Raw genomic sequence first — 19,780 nt, 5'->3', positions numbered from 1 at the left:
CAGCTATTTATGACACTTTCCCAAATGATGCCACCTGTTGGTCTTCCTCTCAGCCAACCAACTGGATCTGTTCAGGGGAATGGCATCTGTTCATAATTGCAGCCTAGCTGCTGGTTTGCTTCCTGAAACCCCTGATCCTGCCCTGTCTCTGCATCCCCCTCTTTCCTTGGGGCTGCTGCTCATGCTCTGCAGAAGTGGGTTCCTCGGTGTCAGACTGCTCGTACTGCTGATCTGTTTGCCACGGACTCAGATGCTGGATGAAGAAAGCCTTCCCCTTAAGCACAAGCCATGACATGCCAACTGTCCCAGTTTGACAGAGACAATCCTGTTAAATCCTCTGTTGTCCCACTTTTTCAACTTCTTTTAAAGCATCTCAGTTTTCTTTCCTCTCCACTTTTCCCCTTTGCCCTTAGCTTATTTCATTGTTGCGAATTGAGTTAATATTGCAAAAGTAGCTGAAATCAGTAGCGGGAGGCAAGACACAGAAGAGGAACTTTGCCCTTCCCAGTAAGTTCAGGTAAAAAGAAGCTGCTGAAGCCTGTCCTAACATCTGTGTTCTTCCACATCAGTAGCTTTAGCCATCTGGATTACAGTCTGCTTTTACTTGGCCACATATGTTCCAGTTTTTAATCCATGAGATATTGGAGTGTATGAAAGGTGCTTCTGGAGACTGCTGTGCCAAAAGTACTTTGCTGTGTGATCTGAGGGAGTTCAGTTGTCTCTGTGTGTGCATATGCCACATAATTTGCCATTCTGATTCAGGCACTAAAATGTGCTTGGCTATCCCTGCCAAGAAGTTGGTACTGTACTTAGCAAATCAGCACCCTTGTTGGGAACGCAAAACAATCCTGGTCTGTTCAAAGACTACCTTGAAATCCATATTCCTCCAGCTGCCATTCTCTTCCCCTGAATGCTGTCATGGGTTTCTTCCTTGAGCCTCTTCTACTCAAAAAGTGCTAATATAAAGAAGGGACTCATCTCTGCATCCAGTTCCTGCTAATGCAGACAATTGTCTGAAACATGGTGTGATTATTTTACTCCTCTATGCCTACCTTCCTAGGGAAGTTCTGTTATTTCCAAGGCACAATCTAAAGGTATTATGTTGCCAATTCGGGGGGGGGGGGAGGTGTGCAAAAAGGGCTAATAAATCCAGGTGTTTATTTTATCTGGGTATTAATGAAGTGGCGTAGTAGGCCTCAGGCGTCTCTCCTGGTTGTCATGGCAGCTTGGCGTGCCAGCTTCCAGAAAACATAAAAGAACAGCAAGTGCAAGACCACACATTCCTCTCTGCTGTGTCGATTAACCAGGCTGTCAAAGGAAAGGAAAGCATCTGTAAGGGCAGAGATAACATCTACAAAGGGAAGAGCAACACAGCAACACCGCCTCTGCTGGGAAGCAACAACCGTAAGTGCTCTTTGTTTGTTTCTAAATTCAAATGGTTACAAAAGCAGAATGCAACTCCTCACTACCAAACAAGTAGATCTAACCATAGTAATGTTATTTTGCTTGTCATCAAGAGGCTTGCAATCCCCATAGAATCTCCAACTTCAGTCTCAAGTTGTTTTGTTTTGTAGAAATCTGTAAACTGTTCAGGAAGATAGATCAGCCAAAATAGGATAGACATGTGTTACATTTTAAACAAAGTCAGTTGGCAAGCAATCCTGTATAAATATAAGCCCTAAATATGTGCGACTAGGAATGGCAACATCTCTGCTCTTACAAACTCTCTTAAAGACGGTGTGTTGACTCTACAGAGCAAAGATAGTCAAGCAAGAACTTAAAAAAATTAAATCAGTCTTTAGACAGTTATAATGGCCGGGATTAATTCAGGTCCTCCAATCCTGCAGTCGCCTCTAAATGCCAAAAATGCTTTCAGGAAGGTTGGGTGGTTTTCCTGAAAGACAAAAAAAATGTAGCCCTTTGAGTAAGTCTGGGTTTTGCTAGTTGTAATTTCCGTGTCCGTTTAAATTAGGCTGTTTAAGTGATTTCCTGGATCTTCACTAAAGATGCTTCTACCCTGTAGAATTAAAGCAGTTTGACACCATTTTATCTGCCATGTCTCCATCCAATGGATTCACGCTTCGACAAAGAAGGCTGAAGACCTTGTCAAACTACAACACCCATGATTTTCATAATGTTGAGCCATGGCAGTTAAAGTGGTGTTAAACTGCATTCATTTTACAGCGCAGATACACCCTAAAACTCTTCCAAGGCTTTTTAAAAACACTGGTTGGCTAAGATGATCTTATGGTTTGAAAAGCAAATTTTCTTATCTGATTTTTTTTTAATTCTTAGAGTAATATGGTTACAGTATTGTTGAGGCTCAGATGCGATACCCCTTTTTAAAGAAGGTAAACCTTGTAGAACCCCCTAGTGCCAGTTTTCCATTAAAGGAACTAGGAGGCAGAGGAGATAGAAATACACAGATTTATTTGCAAATAGAGCTGCGGGTGACCATCATGAAAAGGAGTGGCACACGAACTACTTAATGCCTTCTTTGCCTCGGTCTTCTCAGAAAAAGAAAGCCATCTTCAACCTCATCAACACGGAATGGACGAAGGATTGGGGGAAATCCAACCCCAAATAGGGAAACAAGTTGTCCAGGAACACTTGGCCTCTCTAAACGAATTCAAGTCCCCAGGGCCAGATCAGCTACACCCAAGAGTACTGAAGGAACTAGCGGAAGTTATTTCAGAACCACTGGCAATTATCTTCGAGAGTTCTTGGAGAACGGGAGAAGTCCCAACAGATTGGAGGAGGGCGAATGTGGTCCCTATCTTCAAGAAGGGAAAAAAGAACGACCCAAACAATTACCGTCCGGTCAGCCTCACATCAATACCAGGCAAAATTCTGGAAAAGATCATTAAGGAAGTGGTCTGCGAACACTTAGAAACAAATGCGGTCATTGCTAATAGTCAACACGGATTTACCAAAAACAAGTCATGCCAGACTAATCTGATCTCTTTTTTCGATAGAGTTACGAGTTGGGTCGATACAGGGAATGCTGTGGATGTAGCGTACCTGGATTTCAGTAAGGCCTTCGACAAAGTCCCCCACGACCTTCTGGCAAACAAACTAGTAAAATGTGGGCTAGACAAAACTACGGTTAGGTGGATCTGTAATTGGCTAAGCGAACGAACCCAAAGGGTGCTCACCAATGCGTCGTCTTCATCATGGAAAGAAGTGACAAGTGGAGTGCCGCAGGGCTCCGTCCTGGGCCCGGTTCTGTTCAACATCTTTATTAACGACTTAGACGAAGGGTTAGAAGGCACGATCATCAAGTTTGCAGACGACACAAAACTGGGAGGGATAGCTAACACTCCAGAAGACAGGAGCAGAATTCAAAACGATCTTGACAGACTAGAGAGATGGGCCAAAACTAACAAAATGAAGTTCAACAGGGACAAATGCAAGATACTTCACTTCGGCAGAAAAAATGGAAATCAAAGATACAGAATGGGGGACGCCTGGCTTGACAGCAGTGTGTGCGAAAAAGACCTTGGAGTCCTCGTGGACAACAAGTTAAACATGAGCCAACAATGTGATGCGGCTGCTAAAAAAGCCAATGGGATTCTGGCCTGCATCAATAGGGGAATAGCGTCTAGATCCAGGGAAGTTATGCTCCCCCTCTATTCTGCCTTGGTCAGACCACACCTGGAATACTGTGTCCAATTTTGGGCACCACAGTTGAAGGGAGATGTTGACAAGCTGGAAAGCGTCCAGAGGAGGGCGACTAAAATGATTAAGGGTCTGGAGAACAAGCCCTATGAGGAGCGGCTTAAAGAGCTGGGCATGTTTAGCCTGCAGAAGAGAAGGCTGAGAGGAGACATGATAGCCATGTACAAATATGTGAAGGGAAGTCATAGGGAAGAGGGAGCAAGCTTGTTTTCTGCTGCCCTGCAGACTAGGACACGGAACAATGGCTTCAAACTACAGGAAAGGAGATTCCACCTGAACATCAGGAAGAACTTCCTCACTGTGAGAGCTGTTCGACAGTGGAACTCTCTCCCCGGGGCCGTGGCGGAGGCTCCTTCCTTGGAAGCTTTTAAGCAGAGGCTGGATGGCCATCTGTCGGGGGTGCTTTGAATGCGATTTCCTGCTTCTTAGCAGGGGGTTGGACTAGATGGCCCATGTGGTCTCTTCCAACTCTACTATTCTATGATTCTATGATTCTATGTCCATCTATCAAAATCAAACTGAAACAGAATACCTTCTCTGATCCTCACATCTAGGACTGTTTCTAAGGTTTTATTGCCCTGCCTGCCTGTGTGAGTTCCTGGTCAATTGATTTCCTTTGCATCTCCAGGAAGGCAATGGGCTTGTTTATTAATGGCCATTTGGTGGTGTTTGTGGCAAACATTTCTTACCAACATCTTCTAACTATTAAGAAGACTATTTATTTAATCAAACCATTCTGAATACCATTGCTATTCATGAATCAGATTGAATCAAATTAAATCAGGCCTCTTGTGTCCCTTCAGTATAACTATATACACTATGAATATCTCTTATCCAAAATGTGTTTTGGATTTGGGATTTTGGAATACAGGAACTTGCATTTATTTATATGTACATAATGAGAATTTTTTCACATATCTTTTTTTAAATCCTGTTTATACCTTCTACATTATATTTTTATGACTGATGGCATTATCTCATGGTATTTTAATATTTTACTGATAATGTAAGCTAACTCTGTAATTTGGACTAGAATCTTATTGGGACACTACAAAGGCATAAAAATAATTGCACAAGCAGCAGTGCCTTTTCAAGCAATTGTTTATGTGGTCTTTTGGGCAATCATCATTTATAATAATATGCACAAACCTCTCTCACACTTTTCCCTTGGTGGTGAGCAGTGGCTTCTTGTCTGTTGTGTAATGGTGAGGCTAAAGGCCTTGGTGTAGATGCATGTGGGACCCAGTATGTACTATGTTAGGATAGGACTTTGGTTTCAGATTTAAAAATTAAAAATAACAGGTGATCAAGAACGAAGAGATAAAGTTGTATCCAATTATAGCTTTGCCTTAGAAAAAAATTCTGCTCATGTCAGCCAAAGCCTCTACTTTCAACCTACTTTTACTACGTATCTTCCTTTTTGACATGCAGATGAAACACTATTTTTGAAGTTTGGTGGAATCCCTGTGACTGTTATCACCTGGAGTAGAAAAAAAATGGGTTGTAGTATTGCTGAAAATCAGGTGTGCCAGTTTCAATGAATGCAAGGATTTTCCATTGAGATAAAGCTCCAATTGCATACAATCCTAACCTCAGAAACAAAGTGCAGCAGAGGTAAAATTTTATCCACTTGCAGAAACAAATTGAATATGTTGTTGTTGGGGAATCTAAACTCTGAGGGATAACTCAGGGAACCCTGCTACTTGTAGGGCAAATATATGACATGAATGTGGGGAAATGGACGAGATTCCCACACCCACGGTTTTTCACAAGCCTGAGGTTATATGGATGTGACCATGCCCTTGAGATCATCTCTTGGCATGTTGGTTGGGAACCGGGTTGGCTTTTCCACTCTGGCTTTCCCTTCCTCTCCTTTTGGCTTTCCCATGCAAGGCTGTCCAGGGCCAGCCCTAGATAATTTTCGAGTGTAAGCAAACAGTATTTTTGCCCCCCCCCCCCCCAAACCAATCATTTAAAAATAAAAGTTAGAAAGCAGAGGTGAATAGAATATATGTGTGTGTGTGTGTGTGTGTTTGTGTGTAATAATAATAATAATAATAGTAGTAATAATAATAGTAATAAATCATCCCAACAAAGGATTCCCCCAGACAAGAAGCAGCCAAACTTTGAAGCTGAAAGGTTATTCAGTGCTAATCAAGGTGGGCAACTGAAACATTCACACCTGCCTCCAAAGACAAGAGTTCTTTCTTTCTCCCACCTTGGACATCATTCCATAGATATATAAACCCCACTTGCCTAGTTCCCAAGAGACGTCACAACCTCTGAGGATGCCTGCCATAGATGCAGGTGAAACATCAGGAGAGAATGCTTCTGGAACATGGCCATACAGCCCAGAAAGCTCACATCAACCCACTTGTTTTGACCCTATTACACAAATGTAATGAGCACTTCAATTTTGGCATAGTCATTTAGACAAAAAAGGTGTGGCTTAGGCTGATGTATATATGATAGTTTTAGCCTTCTTACTAAGATAGAAGCTTGAATAGGGCTACAGTAACTAGGTTTTGGCATTTTGGAGAATATGCTCAGCATGATAACTATGGTGCTTGTTCTCTGATGAGCAGACCTTCTTCTCGGCCTCTGACAACTCTGATGGTAAGGCTGGGGTGACTTACTTGAAGTGGGGACAAAGTTAGTAGATGTGGGCAAAACGTCGGTATTTTAAAAACTCTAATATCAGGACAGTAAATAAAGAACACCACTCAGAAAACAGAGGAATTCCAGACAGGAAACAATCAGGGCCAGCTTACACCTCCCAACAAAGGATTACCCCAGGCAGAAAGCAGCCAGGCTTTAAAGCTGCAAGGCTACTTAATGCTAATCAAGCTGGCCAATTGCAACATTCACATCTGCCTCAGACAAGAGTACTTTTTCCCACCCTGAACATTCTACAGATATATAAACCCCACTTGCCTAGTTTCCAAGAGACCTCACAACCTCTGAGGATGCCTGCCATAGGTGCAGGTGAAACGGCAGGAGGGAATGCTTCTAGGCAGAAAGGGAGAGAAGAGGGAGGGTGCCAGGGGATCCTCAGCCACACCTCCTCCTCCCTGGCGGGCCACTCGCTCAGCGCCGAAGGTTCCAAGGGACTCCCTCCAAGGACCCTGGGAAGGAAGAAAGGAAGGGAGGGAAGGAGTCCCGACTTTCCCTCTCTCCCTCCCTGGAAGCCTTTCCCCGGCTCAGCCCTCCGTGTGCTCAGCTGGGCCCATGTGCGCTGCTCACCGTCCTGCGAGAGGCGGTGCCAGGGTGGAGGAATCAGAAGGGTGGCAGAAGCCCAGTGGAGGTGGTGGGAAACAAAAGGCTGAACCCGCTGCTGCTGCTGCTGGGCATCAGAGGGCAGAAAGGAGAGAGAGGCACATCGGGAACACAATTAAAGGGGCAAGGCGCAAATATGGCAGGGGAGCCAGGGAGGGAGGGAGGGAGGGATGCAGGCCCTGCGCCCTTCCAGGCTCTGCCAGCTCATGGCGCCTTCAGCAATTGCGTAATTTGCATATGGCTTGAGCCGGCCCTGGGGCTGACAGAAGGAAAGTCATTTTTTTTCTACCTCTGATCAGCGTTTAGCAAATGCAAGAAAGCAAGATTAGGCTCATAGGTTCCCGTTTTTATAGCGACCATCTGAGTTAGCTGAAGCTTTATGGAGGGCTGCACCCACTGATCTTAAACTCTAGGTAGCCCCCTATGGAGCCATCTGCCATGATATCTTGGGCGCGCATTCTGAGAGATAGCAAAATGTGAGCAAAGGTGTTAGTTAGTTAAAGTTATATGAAAATAAGCCAGCAATATGTACACCTTGTTTGGGATAAGGAGGAGAACTTTGGATTTGGAAAAGATGGGATAATTACATACCCAGAATTAAAAAATAGTAATCTAATTAATATCTAGGATTTCAAAACATTGGGATTTCATCAATTGTAAGAAATGTTATATTCCAGATGCATTCACCCACTGTAAATTTATCTAGTTTCAAACAGATTTTCAATTCTGCCTAGGATTATACAGGAAGCTCAAAATTAATTGTCAATTTGGAAACTGTAAATTATTACACTTTCCCTTGTACGCTTGACTTTGTTTTTTCAACTCCCGTTCATTATGAATTCCTACCTCCCCCCCCCCCCTTCTAGTTTAGGAGAGAGCTTTATATCGGGATCAGTAAAAACATTTCGTGGGAGTGACAGGCTGCTATGATACCACATGCTTGGATAAAACAAACATTGGCAGTGCAATCATTCCACTGGTATTTGCTAGTTTACCTAAAAGAGAAAAGAACTCCAAGACCTGAAACCTGTGAGTTTTTTTTACCCTTACAGTTTCTTCTCCTTATCATCTCTCACTTTAATGGCAGGGAAAGAAGTAGGGAAAAAGAAAAGGTATGTGTGTTTAAAAGCCTGTTAGACACTAAGCAGTGTTGGGAACCCTGAACCATATCATGGGGCTGCCCCAAAATGTTTTGCTGCCTGAGGCACAATAGCAAATCTTCCTTCCCTTCAACCAACCCAAGACAAAGTTCTTAGCATGCAGAATCTGCCATGATGCAAAAAATCCCACAAGTAAATCCATGTACTTGGTCTAGAATTTAATTACAGAAACATTTACCTTACAATTTTCAAGCAGAATGCTAAGACACCACAACACCAAACTGGAAAAAGGTATGTTATATGTAGCCAATCCATTACCAAATGTCCTATTAATTAATAATTATTATCATATTGACATTTTTTCTTATTTGCTTACTGGTAGGGTCCATCCTGCAAATCAGGGCTATGTGAACTGCGGCTATTAACTTAAGGTTGTAGCTACTTTACTGGCTGGTGAGGACACTGCTTGTTACTGGTTGGGTACTATATTCAAGTCAGGACACTTTTAAAACTAAAAAAAAACATATCTTTTGGTGCATTTACACTTTAGAATTAATGCAGTTTGATCCTGACTCAATGCTATGGGATCATGGGAATTGTAGTTTTACAAGGCCCTTAGCCTTCTCTGCCAAATGGCTCAGATGCCTCACCAATCTACAACTGCCACAAATCCATAGTACTGAGCCATGGCAACTACAGTAGTGTCAAACTGTATTAATTCTACAAGGTGGATTTATCATTTCTTGTGCTTTTAATTCCCTTCTGCTTTCATGGTTGGTGGTGTGCTTTAATTGAATTATTTTGATTACTCGATTGTGAGGTATCTTGAGTCTTGAGAAAAGGTGAGATATAAATTCAATAAACATGCAAGTTTCTTGGGGGGGGGGAGAGAGAGCTTAGAACTATAATTAACAACTTGTAAAAGTAGCATTCTGATCTGTAATATGAACATTTACGGTTTATCAGGAAACCAGAGCCTGAAGAGATTTCTGAAATGCCAAGAAGTACTTGGAAAACATTTTCCTTTAGACTAAGACCCTAGTGATTTATTTATTTGGATCAGACATTAAAGGGTCTGAGAGAAGTAACAGTGAGATGAACCATCTGTACACATGCCTCCTGATGTAGTCTCAGACCTAGAAATTATTTACAGGAAAATAGCTAACTTTTTTAGTAGCGGGGATGTGTGTGTGTGTGTGTGTGTTCTGAAGGACCAGGGAGCTACTATCTAGTTCTACTGGAATGTTATTTATTGAGTAAATAGATAAGTTTTTTAAAGGCCCACGTCCATTCGATCTGTTTAGGAGATACTGATTCCTATTCCTCCCACAGCAACTAATCCTGCCAACTAAATATGACATGTAAGACAGCTATTTAAAAACAAGCTTTAAAAGAGCTAGTAAAAAATAGGAACTTTTACTATATTAAATTCTAATCAGAGCTATCATTATCACCCAACTATGCCTTGAATTAATGGTTTCGCTGCATACACTGTTATTTCTGTTGCTTTTGTAGTCACTGATTATATCATTACATTCAGTGATATATGGGAATTATGATTTACGAGTAACATTAGTACAAAAAGCATTATCGAGGGCTGTGAATTGCCTGGTTTGAGAGGGGATCCATGGGGGTGGCACCAACTCTATTGATTCCACTAGAGAGGGACTGAACTGGGACCTTCTTCATACGCAGTGGGTTTTCTGTCCCTTGTTTCTGAATATTTCTTATTTTTGTTCACAAAAATATACATGCCTAGCTTGTTATAATTGTGTTGCTCGTAGCCACAAATGTGTACCAATATATTGTGAAGCTAAAATATTTTAAGGCCAGATCAGGCACATATATTTACTGCCAGTGTGTTGGTAGCCAAAGTGTTAATTACTCACACATTTAATTTGGACCAAAATATTAATGTCTTTTTTTTGTGAAGAATGACTGAGGGAAGCTGCAGTATTCAATAGAGCAGTAGTATGGGACAAGTAGTTATTCCTTAATAGCATTACAGTTTGTTATTTTATTTTAATTCTGATCATAAGGTGGGTGTTTTAATTCCTGTTTACTTTTTGGCTTATTTTTTGATCTTCTTTTTCTATTATATTATGATGTTGGTTTAGTGTTACTTTTATTTTCTACTGTATTTTTATATCTTTTTATTGTATTGCATTATGGCTTTTTCTTTTTAAAAATTCTATAATAAAGGTTTATAAATACAAATAACAAATAACATTTGCATATGTCTCAGCTGCAGCTCTTGCTCATGCACTTTTCTCTTTTGTTTAAAGGACGACACATCAAAGGAAGCATGAAGAACATGAACTGTGATTGATTGTAGCAATTTGTGGATGTTTTCAAACACACCTTCTGCTGTCAAATGCTTGTCAGTCACTACAGTGATACTATTTCCACAAATGCCAAATGATGCAAGCACTGAAGTAATTTGAGTAGGAGTCTTGTAACCACCAAAGCACATGAATATACACATGAACAATCTATGCAGGTAACCAGTGGATCAAGCGGCAGTGCACTGAAGAGTCTAGAGAAAAGAAGTTGCAGAAGAGTGTGTAGCTCAGAATAGGCGTTTCATGGTGCGATGCTTGCTGAGACCCAAAGATACTTTTTACCCAGGACCCACCAATACTAAGTTCATGTTGTAGACAATTGGAAGGCTCAAACAAGCATTTCCAAAGGACTATCCTCACACAGAATGGCTTTCACTCAGCTCAACTACTGTGACTACAATCAAAGTTTGAGGTGAGTAAACAAATGGAAAAAAATGATGAATAATGGCTTTTTTAAAACTTTAAATTTGTGTTACTATGATTTTATTTTTACTTTGTAAAATTTATTTCCTAAAATCACTCATTTTGACACACCAGGGACTGTGATTCTAAAACACCCTGGGTTATTCTGTTTGATAACACCACAGTCCAAGTCCTATATGGAATAAACCAGAGATCTTCAACCTTCTAAACTCACCTTTGGAAAGCTGATAGTTAACATTAGAATGTGGGTACTGTCCCAAAAAGTTTGTTGTGCTGGAATGACCTGTACATCCATAAAATGCTGTGGTGGGATTGACAAGCTATAGAATATCTAGTCCACAAGAGGCAAACCAAGGAAACTAAAAGACAAACAATTTCACCAAAAACTCAAGAACAAAGTGTAGTGGAAACTGCCCAAAGTGCTCCTTTAGTTCCAATTTTCAGGTCTCATTTCTCAGAAGACAAACAGACTTGGCTCAGAGACCTAACAAAAACTCTGAATACAAGACAAAGGTGAAATTTGAGCCTCAAATGGCATATCAAATATTTAGTCATCACAAAGCAAGACTGAAGTTCAAAGACACACATGCATACCACACACACACATACATACATACACACCAATGAACAAACATATATGCACAACATACCTGTCTTACATCCCACTCCTCTAACCTCAATGCCATCCTTCCTGGTCCTTTACTTTTCTACTTTGTCTTTTTCTAGAGTTTCAGCCTGCAACTGCCCTCCATTTTCATATTTTAAAATGCCAAGGGAGCATTATTTTGAATGTAAAAAAATAAAAAACATCATGGAGAATAAATGCTAAGGAAAATTACTTTGGCTATGAATCAAAGGCACCTAGGGCAAACAATACTTCTTATCCATGGAAGCCACACTGGCTTAATTGCTTCATATTGCCATAACTGTGCAATGGAGAACAGGCTGTCAGCAATACTTTACACCAGAATAGGAAGAAGCAGCTTTTGCCTTCAAAGGATGCCATTGCCCTTTTCTATGAGAAAGTGTGATAACTGTCCCATTAGCTGAATAAGGTTGTTTCCTTGGAAGACAGATTTTGAGCGTTATGCAAGGACCACAGATAGTCAAACATTTAATCTGTTTGATATTTACCATAGGCAGAGCACTGTTTCAATATTTGCAGACACCAAATGTCTTGGACATTTATTCAGGATGTAAGAGTTTTCATCTAGGTGGATAACAGGAAACTAATAGGTGACACAAAAGCTAAAACTGAGTTTAATGCTAATTTCTATTGCATGAGCTCTGATAAAAAATATTATATAGGCGCACACATATGGTCCTGTCCATCAGTTATGCCCACTGTTTCTTTTGTTGAAAACTATCATTGTCATTATCATTGTTAAAAAATGAGCAGGGCTGCTGTTATTTTAGATGGATAAATCCATTCAGAGCACAACAACATGTGAAAAATCTGGTAGAAGAGTAATTGGATCTGCTTGTTAATGCACGACTGAACTCTTAGACATTTGTTACTGGATCCACTACCGAGGGAATTCTATTGACCTTAGAGCCAAGATTATTTTGACCTTTGAAACTGAGCATCTCTAGTATATTTCACAAATGACATGAAGGGAGGGACAATGCCGGCTCTTCGGCTTGGAAATGGAGATGAGCAGCACACCCCAGAGTTGGACACAACTAGACTTGATGTCAGGGGGAAGCATATACCTTTATCTGAGTTATTAAAGATGTTAGAATGTCGGCTGCATACCTTAAATTGTTCATGTTCCTTCCCGCAATTTTCATACCTCCTTCCTCTGAGTCTACTCCTGTTTTACATATGATAAGCCCAGTGTTCACATTAAACAGAGGTGATCAAATGCAGCCTTGCCTGACTGTCTTGCCAATTGGAAACCATTTCATTTTTCCACATTCTGTCCTTGCAAGGGAAATGAACGCAATGATCTTGTGATTACTTCTTCTAATGTAGACAAAGCACAAATACTCTTAGGATAAGTGCAGTTATTTCAATTGTAGAATACAAGTCCTTCATACAACAAGACTGGATAAACACTAGAGTGGCCATAATACACTTTTCAAGAAGACATTCTGTATTCACCTATGCCCATTTCAAGAGTCTTAAATTTACCCATTAACGGTTATAATAGCACCTGGACAGATGCAAAAGTCTTCTGTACCACTGCCATGAGATGTTTTGAATTTTTATTCAAAATGATTTGAATTGTTTTAAAGTACAATGGAAAAGTACAATATGCAAATTTGTCCTGCTTTGCAGTCTTGCTTTATAACAATGTGGAAGTGAAGGGGATTGCAGTAGAAGGCCATTGAAGCAAAACTAGCAATTTTATAATACTTTGTGCAATGACAGCTTTATTTGGCATGTAGATACAGGCAGTCCACAAGTTATGAACAAGATAGGTTCTCTAGGTTTGTTCTTAAGTTGAATTTGTTTGTAAGTTTGAACTGGTACATTTTTGTGTTACTCCAGCCGTGTGTGTGTATGTGTGTGTGTGTATACAGTAGAGTCTCACTTATCCAAGCTAATTGGGCCAGCAGAACCTTGGATAAGTGAATATCTTGGATAATAAGGAGGGATTAAGGAAAAGCCTATTAAACATCAAATTAGGTTATGATTTTACAAATTAAGCACCAAAACATTATGTTATACAACAAATTTGACAGAAAAAGTAGTTCAATACATAGTAATGTTATGTTGTAATTACTGTATTTACGAATTTAGCACCAAAATATCATGATATATTGAAAACATTGACTACAAAAATGCCTTGGATAATCCAGAACCTTGTATAAGAGAATCTTGGATAAGTGAGACTCTACCGTATGTGTGTGTGTGTCTGTCTGTATGTGTATATATATCCATGCTTTGGATAGCATAGGGAAGGATTAATAATGCCATGGTGTTTGTTTTGCTGTCTGTGCTACAGTTCAGAAAATTTCACCTCACTTTCTGTCCCTATGATGATTTAATTTTGAAAAAAAATGATGTGTTGTGGAAACAGGGATTGGTGGGAAAGCTTCAGTGGAGACTCCTTTTCCCCATGATGACTCTTCCAGGAGTGAATTTCCCTTCTGAGGGGTAGATTTCTCTTCCCATTCCTGTTGTTTCACACCTGTTCTTAACTACAAGTTGTTTGTAAGTCTGATATTTGTAACTTGGGGACTGCCTGTACTGTAGCCCAGTTTATTAGATGCATAGAAGTACAGGGTATTGCTTGAATCATTATCATCAGTAATAAGTACAGGAACAGTACCTTAATTATAGTTATTAATAAATAATAGAGGGTGACAGACATTATGTAAAAAAAGCACATGCAACAAGCCCTTTGCATGGGTGAATTACAGGGATATAAGCAGTGGGGTGAAAGCAAGTGAAATACAAAAAGGTACCTAGATCACTAAATTAACATTGTTGCTAATACATAGTAGTTGGGTGAGAACACAGATATTATACATTTATGAACTAATTAACACATGTAGTGAGCCTTTGTCTCTGTTCAAGCCACAGCAGAAACATTTTAAGCTTTGATATTTCCTATTCATCTGTTTCCCATTGGAATTGTCTTTGAAATTCTTTTGTTCAAGGATGGCTTTTCAGGTGTTGTTGGACTATAACTCTTTATAGCCCTAGCCAGTACAGTCAATGGTGAGGAAGAATGGGAGTTATTGTCCAGTAACATCAGTAGCTTTATATAATTCCCACTGTGGGCCTCTGGACAACTGCTAGGCTCAAGTAGAGTAAAACAACTGAGTCAGTGAGATTTATACAAGTTGACTGATCATTCAGCAGTTGAGTCTACTTTAGTTATTATTATATTTGTTTATACCTCGCTTTATCTCTCCTGAAGGGGACTCAAAGTGGTTGGAGACTCAAAGCAGCTCAAAGTTGGGAATAGCAATTGTATTAAGGCTACCGTTTCCCAGAAAAATAATTTCTGAACAACAGGGATGTGAAAAAAAATTGGCAGGCTGCTGATCTGGAAAAACCACAAAGCTGAAGCTGATGCCTAGTTCCCTATATAACACAGAGTTTTTAAAGAATGGACTGAGGGTTCTGTATTGTTTTAACTGAATTGTTTTTTATTCCTTTTGTCTTTCGCATGGACTGGGCAAATGTCCAAGAACAGTACTTTTCCTGGAAAGAAGGGTTATAGGGTAGTTTACAAAAGCAAGAAGAAATGGAGTAGAAGGGAGAATTCTATCCGGCCTGCATTCTGGTATCAGTGCGGTTGGCGCTTGCATTGTTATCCTCCATGGATTGGCTTCAGAATTTAAGTACAGTGCACCTCACCCACATTTTATTGTGTTCTGGTGACTTAGTTAGAGAATGTGACCAAACAAATAAAACCTACTTACTTGTTTCAGGTCCCTTGAAGTGCTTACATGATGTCAGGATGCTTAATCGCAGCTATTCCAGGAAGAAGGAGTACCTACACAGAAGTTTCATTAGGAAAACAACAGATAAACTCTATTCTGTACTTTGTGGCAATTAAAAAATGATTCCAGACATATATTTTATTTGGATATTATATTAAAGACTGAAAAACTATTTAGACCGAGACCGATGAAGAAAGAAGAGAAGTTCATCATCAAAGAGTGCTTATTACTTGGCATACTTTCCATGTGCAGCATCCTTCATCTCATCTGCTCTTGTCATGACCCTGGGAACTAGACTGCTATTCCTCCCAAAGGAAGTCCCTCCTGTACCACAAGAATGAACGCAGGATTATTTACTGCCCCAACCCTATTGGTCTTGACTACTGCAAATGGAAATCAACTATAAACAGACAAGATATAACATTGTTGGAGAAAAATGCATTTGAATCCTATGTGCACTTTATGTTAATAATGCCACATCTACTCTCAGAAGCTGGCAGTTTTCATAAGATCCATTGATTTAAAGAAATGAGGTTGCCTGTCCTATGAACACTGCAATAATGATGGTAGTATTTGCCTACAGGCACTATTTATTTCTGGTTGGCTTGTTAAACTTCTGTGGGGACAGCTTTGCACAGGGTCAAATGAACAACACACTGATTTTCATTAAGGAGAACTCAATTCGCAATTGCATATGTCCTGATGATATGAGTGACAATGATTGTGATTACAGTCTAGCAAATCTGATCTGCAATTGTAAGACTGTTTTGCCTTCCATGATTGACAAAACTCACTACAGTAATCTGACCATTTGGTTTACAGAGCCATCTATACTGGGAATGCTGTTAAACGTTACAGCCATCTATGACCTGAAGCTCTCATTCTGCGGCTCTATTCCTGTATCATCAAAATATCTGGTTATTTGGGAACTACGGAGACTACAAATAAGAAGTGAGATCAATGGCCAGTTACAAGAGCAAATCTTAACAATCTGCAGTAGCTCTGATTATGAGCCACATGCGAAGTTCAAGATGTCATGCAGCGACAGGAACATGAACAATCATATTGCCATTTTGGACATATCTCTTTTCAATGGTTATGCCCCACTGAAATCATACAGTGTGGAAAACATTTCAAACATCACTGAACGCTTTCCAAAACTGCCACATTTGGATACATACTTCACTAGAAATAACAGCTTTATTGTAACATTTATTTACTGAAACAATATCCTTGGCCATTTCTGCAGTGCAGTATTTTTCCACACTGGAGGTACATGTAATCTATCGATTACAGAAATGTCTACCTGTCAGACCACTATATTCAGTTTAGCAGATAACTTAATACCTCCCTCAGTGCAAGCTCAGAATATGAGGATGGTGATGGACACTTACTGTATAGTACCTTTTTTAAGGAGCAAGATTTTAAACACTGTGTTACAAACTAGGTTTAATGTGCACTCAAACTAATGTATTTCTTTGGCTTATGGACAAAATATTTGTACTGGCCATTAATGTCAAATAAATTTTATAGAATTGCTCCAAGACATAGAACTTTGAACTACAAAACACACACACATATAAATAATAAGATATTATACATGAAATAAAAAATAGTTCTGAGCAAATTCTAATGTTGCATTAAGATACTTTTCAGACAAAATATTTTCAGACAAGATTCGACATACGGTTTTAGAAATGACTTTCATGCATAGTCATCATACACATATCTCTTCTTTTAAGACTATGACTCTTGATAGTGACTACTTAATAATACTCCTTGGATACTGCTCTTTGAAATATGATTTGGATGTGTGATATGAAGCCCAGTATGAAGCTGAACAAGACTATCTTTATGTCTATATATAGGCTCATGGCCAAATATGATTGTGTATCTTTATGATTTTACAATGTGTATATTCACTCAACAAAGCTAATTTCATTATTTCCTTGATTTTTGTGGTTAATATATAATGAGTGAAATACAGTTGTGAAGCAGTTTGTAATTGTTAAATTATTTTTTGCACTGCTACCCTATTTTAAAATTTCTATGTGGCTTGAAAATATGTGTGGTGATATATTAAAACAGATCTTTCACTAATATCGTATAATGTGATGTGACCAGTTGATTTCTTACTCTTACTAAACTGGTTTGTTTATCCTAATCATCCTCTTTTCTCTACTCCCCGCCCCCCATTTTCCAGTTTGCTCATACTTCAGCAATAGAGATGGCTGTCTTGTGCATAGTTCCGTAATTGCTCTCTGATATTATGGATGCCTCCTATTAGCAGGTTTTCACATCCTCATATTTCCATCAATAGTACATTAGATAGTAAACCAAATGTGAACTTTCCCATTAACAGATGCCAATGACTCCAACTTTTTCAATGCAAAGATATTGTATTAACAGTTAAAAATTTAATATACTGAAAACTCACGATTCTAAATATTTTTTCATTTATTTTTCCTTCATATTTTCTATTTTAATTTTTAATGTCCCTAAAAATGATTAACTTCTTGGAATCCCATTTATTTTAAAATAATTTATTTCTAGGCAATCCAAAAGTTGCCCTGATCCTGTTATATCTAAAGGCAGTGTTCTTCCTTTTATTAAAGCAAAGGTGGACATTTTGATCTTGTACTACAGACAACAAAAACATGCAAGTGAAGTAAAGTGCTTTGGTTCTGTGTTCCTGGCATGGCAAGGGGTTGGACTGGATGGCCTTTGTGATCTCTTCCAATGCTATGTTTCTATGAAAGTCAAACAAGTAGGGAAAATGGCAGAACTGGAAAAGTTGCTGGGCTAAGGAATATGAAGCTAATTTATAACAAATGCATATGATGTTTTCTCTATCATTTATTTCAGAAGTGTTTGTCATCATGGGCAGTGGGTGCCCAATGAGATTGATCAGGCAGATAATATGGCGACTAATTATACACCAGAACTAGGGTAATGATAGCTTAAGCCAGGGGTCCCCAAACTAAGGCCCGGGGGCCGGATGCGGCCCTCCATGGCCATTTACCTGGCCCCCGCTCTCAGTTTTAGACTTAGGCTCGCCCAAAGTCTGAAATGACTTGAAGGCATACAACAACAACAACAACAATCCTACTTGATTATCTCATTGGCCAGAAGCAGGCCCACACTTCCCACTGAAATCTTGATAGGTTTACAGTATATTGGTTAAAATTGTTTTTATTTTTAAATATTGTATTGTTCTTTCATTTACCAATATTGTAAATGAAATATTGTAAATGAATGATATGGTAATATAATATATATTATATAATACGATCCCTGGGGAAGGCAATGGCAAACCACCCCAGTATTCTTGCCATGAAAACTACATGGATCAGTACAATATATTGTGTATACATATAATATTAATAATATTATAATGTAATAACAATATAATATTTATTTATTTATTATTTATTTATTTGCAACATTTATATACCGCCCTTCTCACCCCGAAGGGGACTCAGGGCGGTTTACAAGTATATATACATACAATATATTATATTATACAACTATATCGCAATATTATTAGTAATATTGCATGTAATATAAATATACAATTATAATAGTCAATTATAATATTACATTGTATTACATCATATTATTATTAATATTACATGTATATACAATGTATTATAATATTAGTATAGTATAATATTATTATATATCATTATATCATTAAATTGATACAGGAGACATGGTGGAAAGATGTCTTCCCGGCCCCGCCTTCTTCATTCTGCTCCAGATATAAAACTAGCATAGCATGTTATTGCGGATAGGAGCCTCTAGCTAATGTAAAGAGACAAGATGGAACTGTCCTCATGGCTCCCTCTTAGCTCTGGCACCCGAGCGTCAGTTTGATGACCGTGGCGCCAGCTTTCAAATTGATTTGAACCCGCAGCGGAGAGTTCCGCAGATCCATCACCAAAGGAACAGAGCGGGACTGCAGCAGACTATTGTTAAAAGATCTTTTTTTCTTCACTTTCCCCTTCCCTGAACTATGTAACAAATCCCCCCAATAAAAGTAGCATTAATTTTTAACAGTAACACTCTCTATCTGGTTATTTTGTGTCTTTCCCTGACTCCTTCTTTTGCACGCCACCCCCCCCCCTCTCTCTCTCAAACCCGTCCGACCTTTAAAACCCTGGCGGAGGCTTCCCCGCCATAGGTTAATACGGCGGACGATACAAATTGGCTCATATCTTTATCAAAATTACCCCTAGCACGCTCCTCTTTTAGTCCTAACCCTTCCTAAGGCTCCTGACCCAAGGACCACCAGCGGAACCAAAATCGGTCCAGTTCTCGGCACCTCATCAGCTGACTGTCAAACGGAACCGACTGCTCTTTTCAAGCCAGACTGCTCTCTTCCAGCCTTATCCTGGACTTTCCTCTCCCCGCGACCCGCGGGATGGTTTTTAAGAGATCACTGGTCCCTTTCTGTGAACTGTGGATGGGGGATCGCTCTCCCGCTGGGGAGACATAGTTCTCCAAGGACCTTCACCCTCTCTACAGCTGCCAGGAGGGTGCCTGGACGGGCGCCCTCCA

The 19,780-nt window shown here is 39.6% G+C and overlaps 1 protein-coding gene across 6 annotated transcripts; it reads left to right on the top strand.

The window, feature by feature from the left end:
* The first annotated feature begins 1,156 nt into the window (after positions 1–1,156).
* On the top strand, positions 1,157–19,282 carry epcip (exosomal polycystin 1 interacting protein). 6 transcript variants are annotated; one of them, XM_062975055.1, is made up of 4 exons: positions 1,157–1,404; positions 5,110–5,292; positions 10,340–10,808; positions 15,209–19,282. In XM_062975055.1, exon 4 carries the CDS (start codon positions 15,766–15,768, stop codon positions 16,441–16,443), a length of 678 nt encoding a protein of 225 aa, XP_062831125.1. In that variant the 5' UTR covers positions 1,157–1,404; positions 5,110–5,292; positions 10,340–10,808; positions 15,209–15,765; the 3' UTR covers positions 16,444–19,282. The 6 variants fall into 6 exon arrangements, with proteins under 6 accessions (XP_062831125.1, XP_008105791.2, XP_062831126.1 ...); XM_008107584.3 differs by lacking the exon at positions 5,110–5,292; XM_062975056.1 differs by lacking the exons at positions 1,157–1,404; positions 5,110–5,292 and adding an exon at positions 5,834–6,294.
* The last annotated feature ends 498 nt before the right edge of the window (positions 19,283–19,780 follow it).

The sequence above is a fragment of the Anolis carolinensis genome, chromosome 3 (genome assembly GCF_035594765.1).
Source record: "Anolis carolinensis isolate JA03-04 chromosome 3, rAnoCar3.1.pri, whole genome shotgun sequence".
NCBI lineage: Eukaryota > Metazoa > Chordata > Lepidosauria > Squamata > Dactyloidae > Anolis > Anolis carolinensis.
This window is presented reverse-complemented; position numbering and strand designations above follow the sequence as displayed.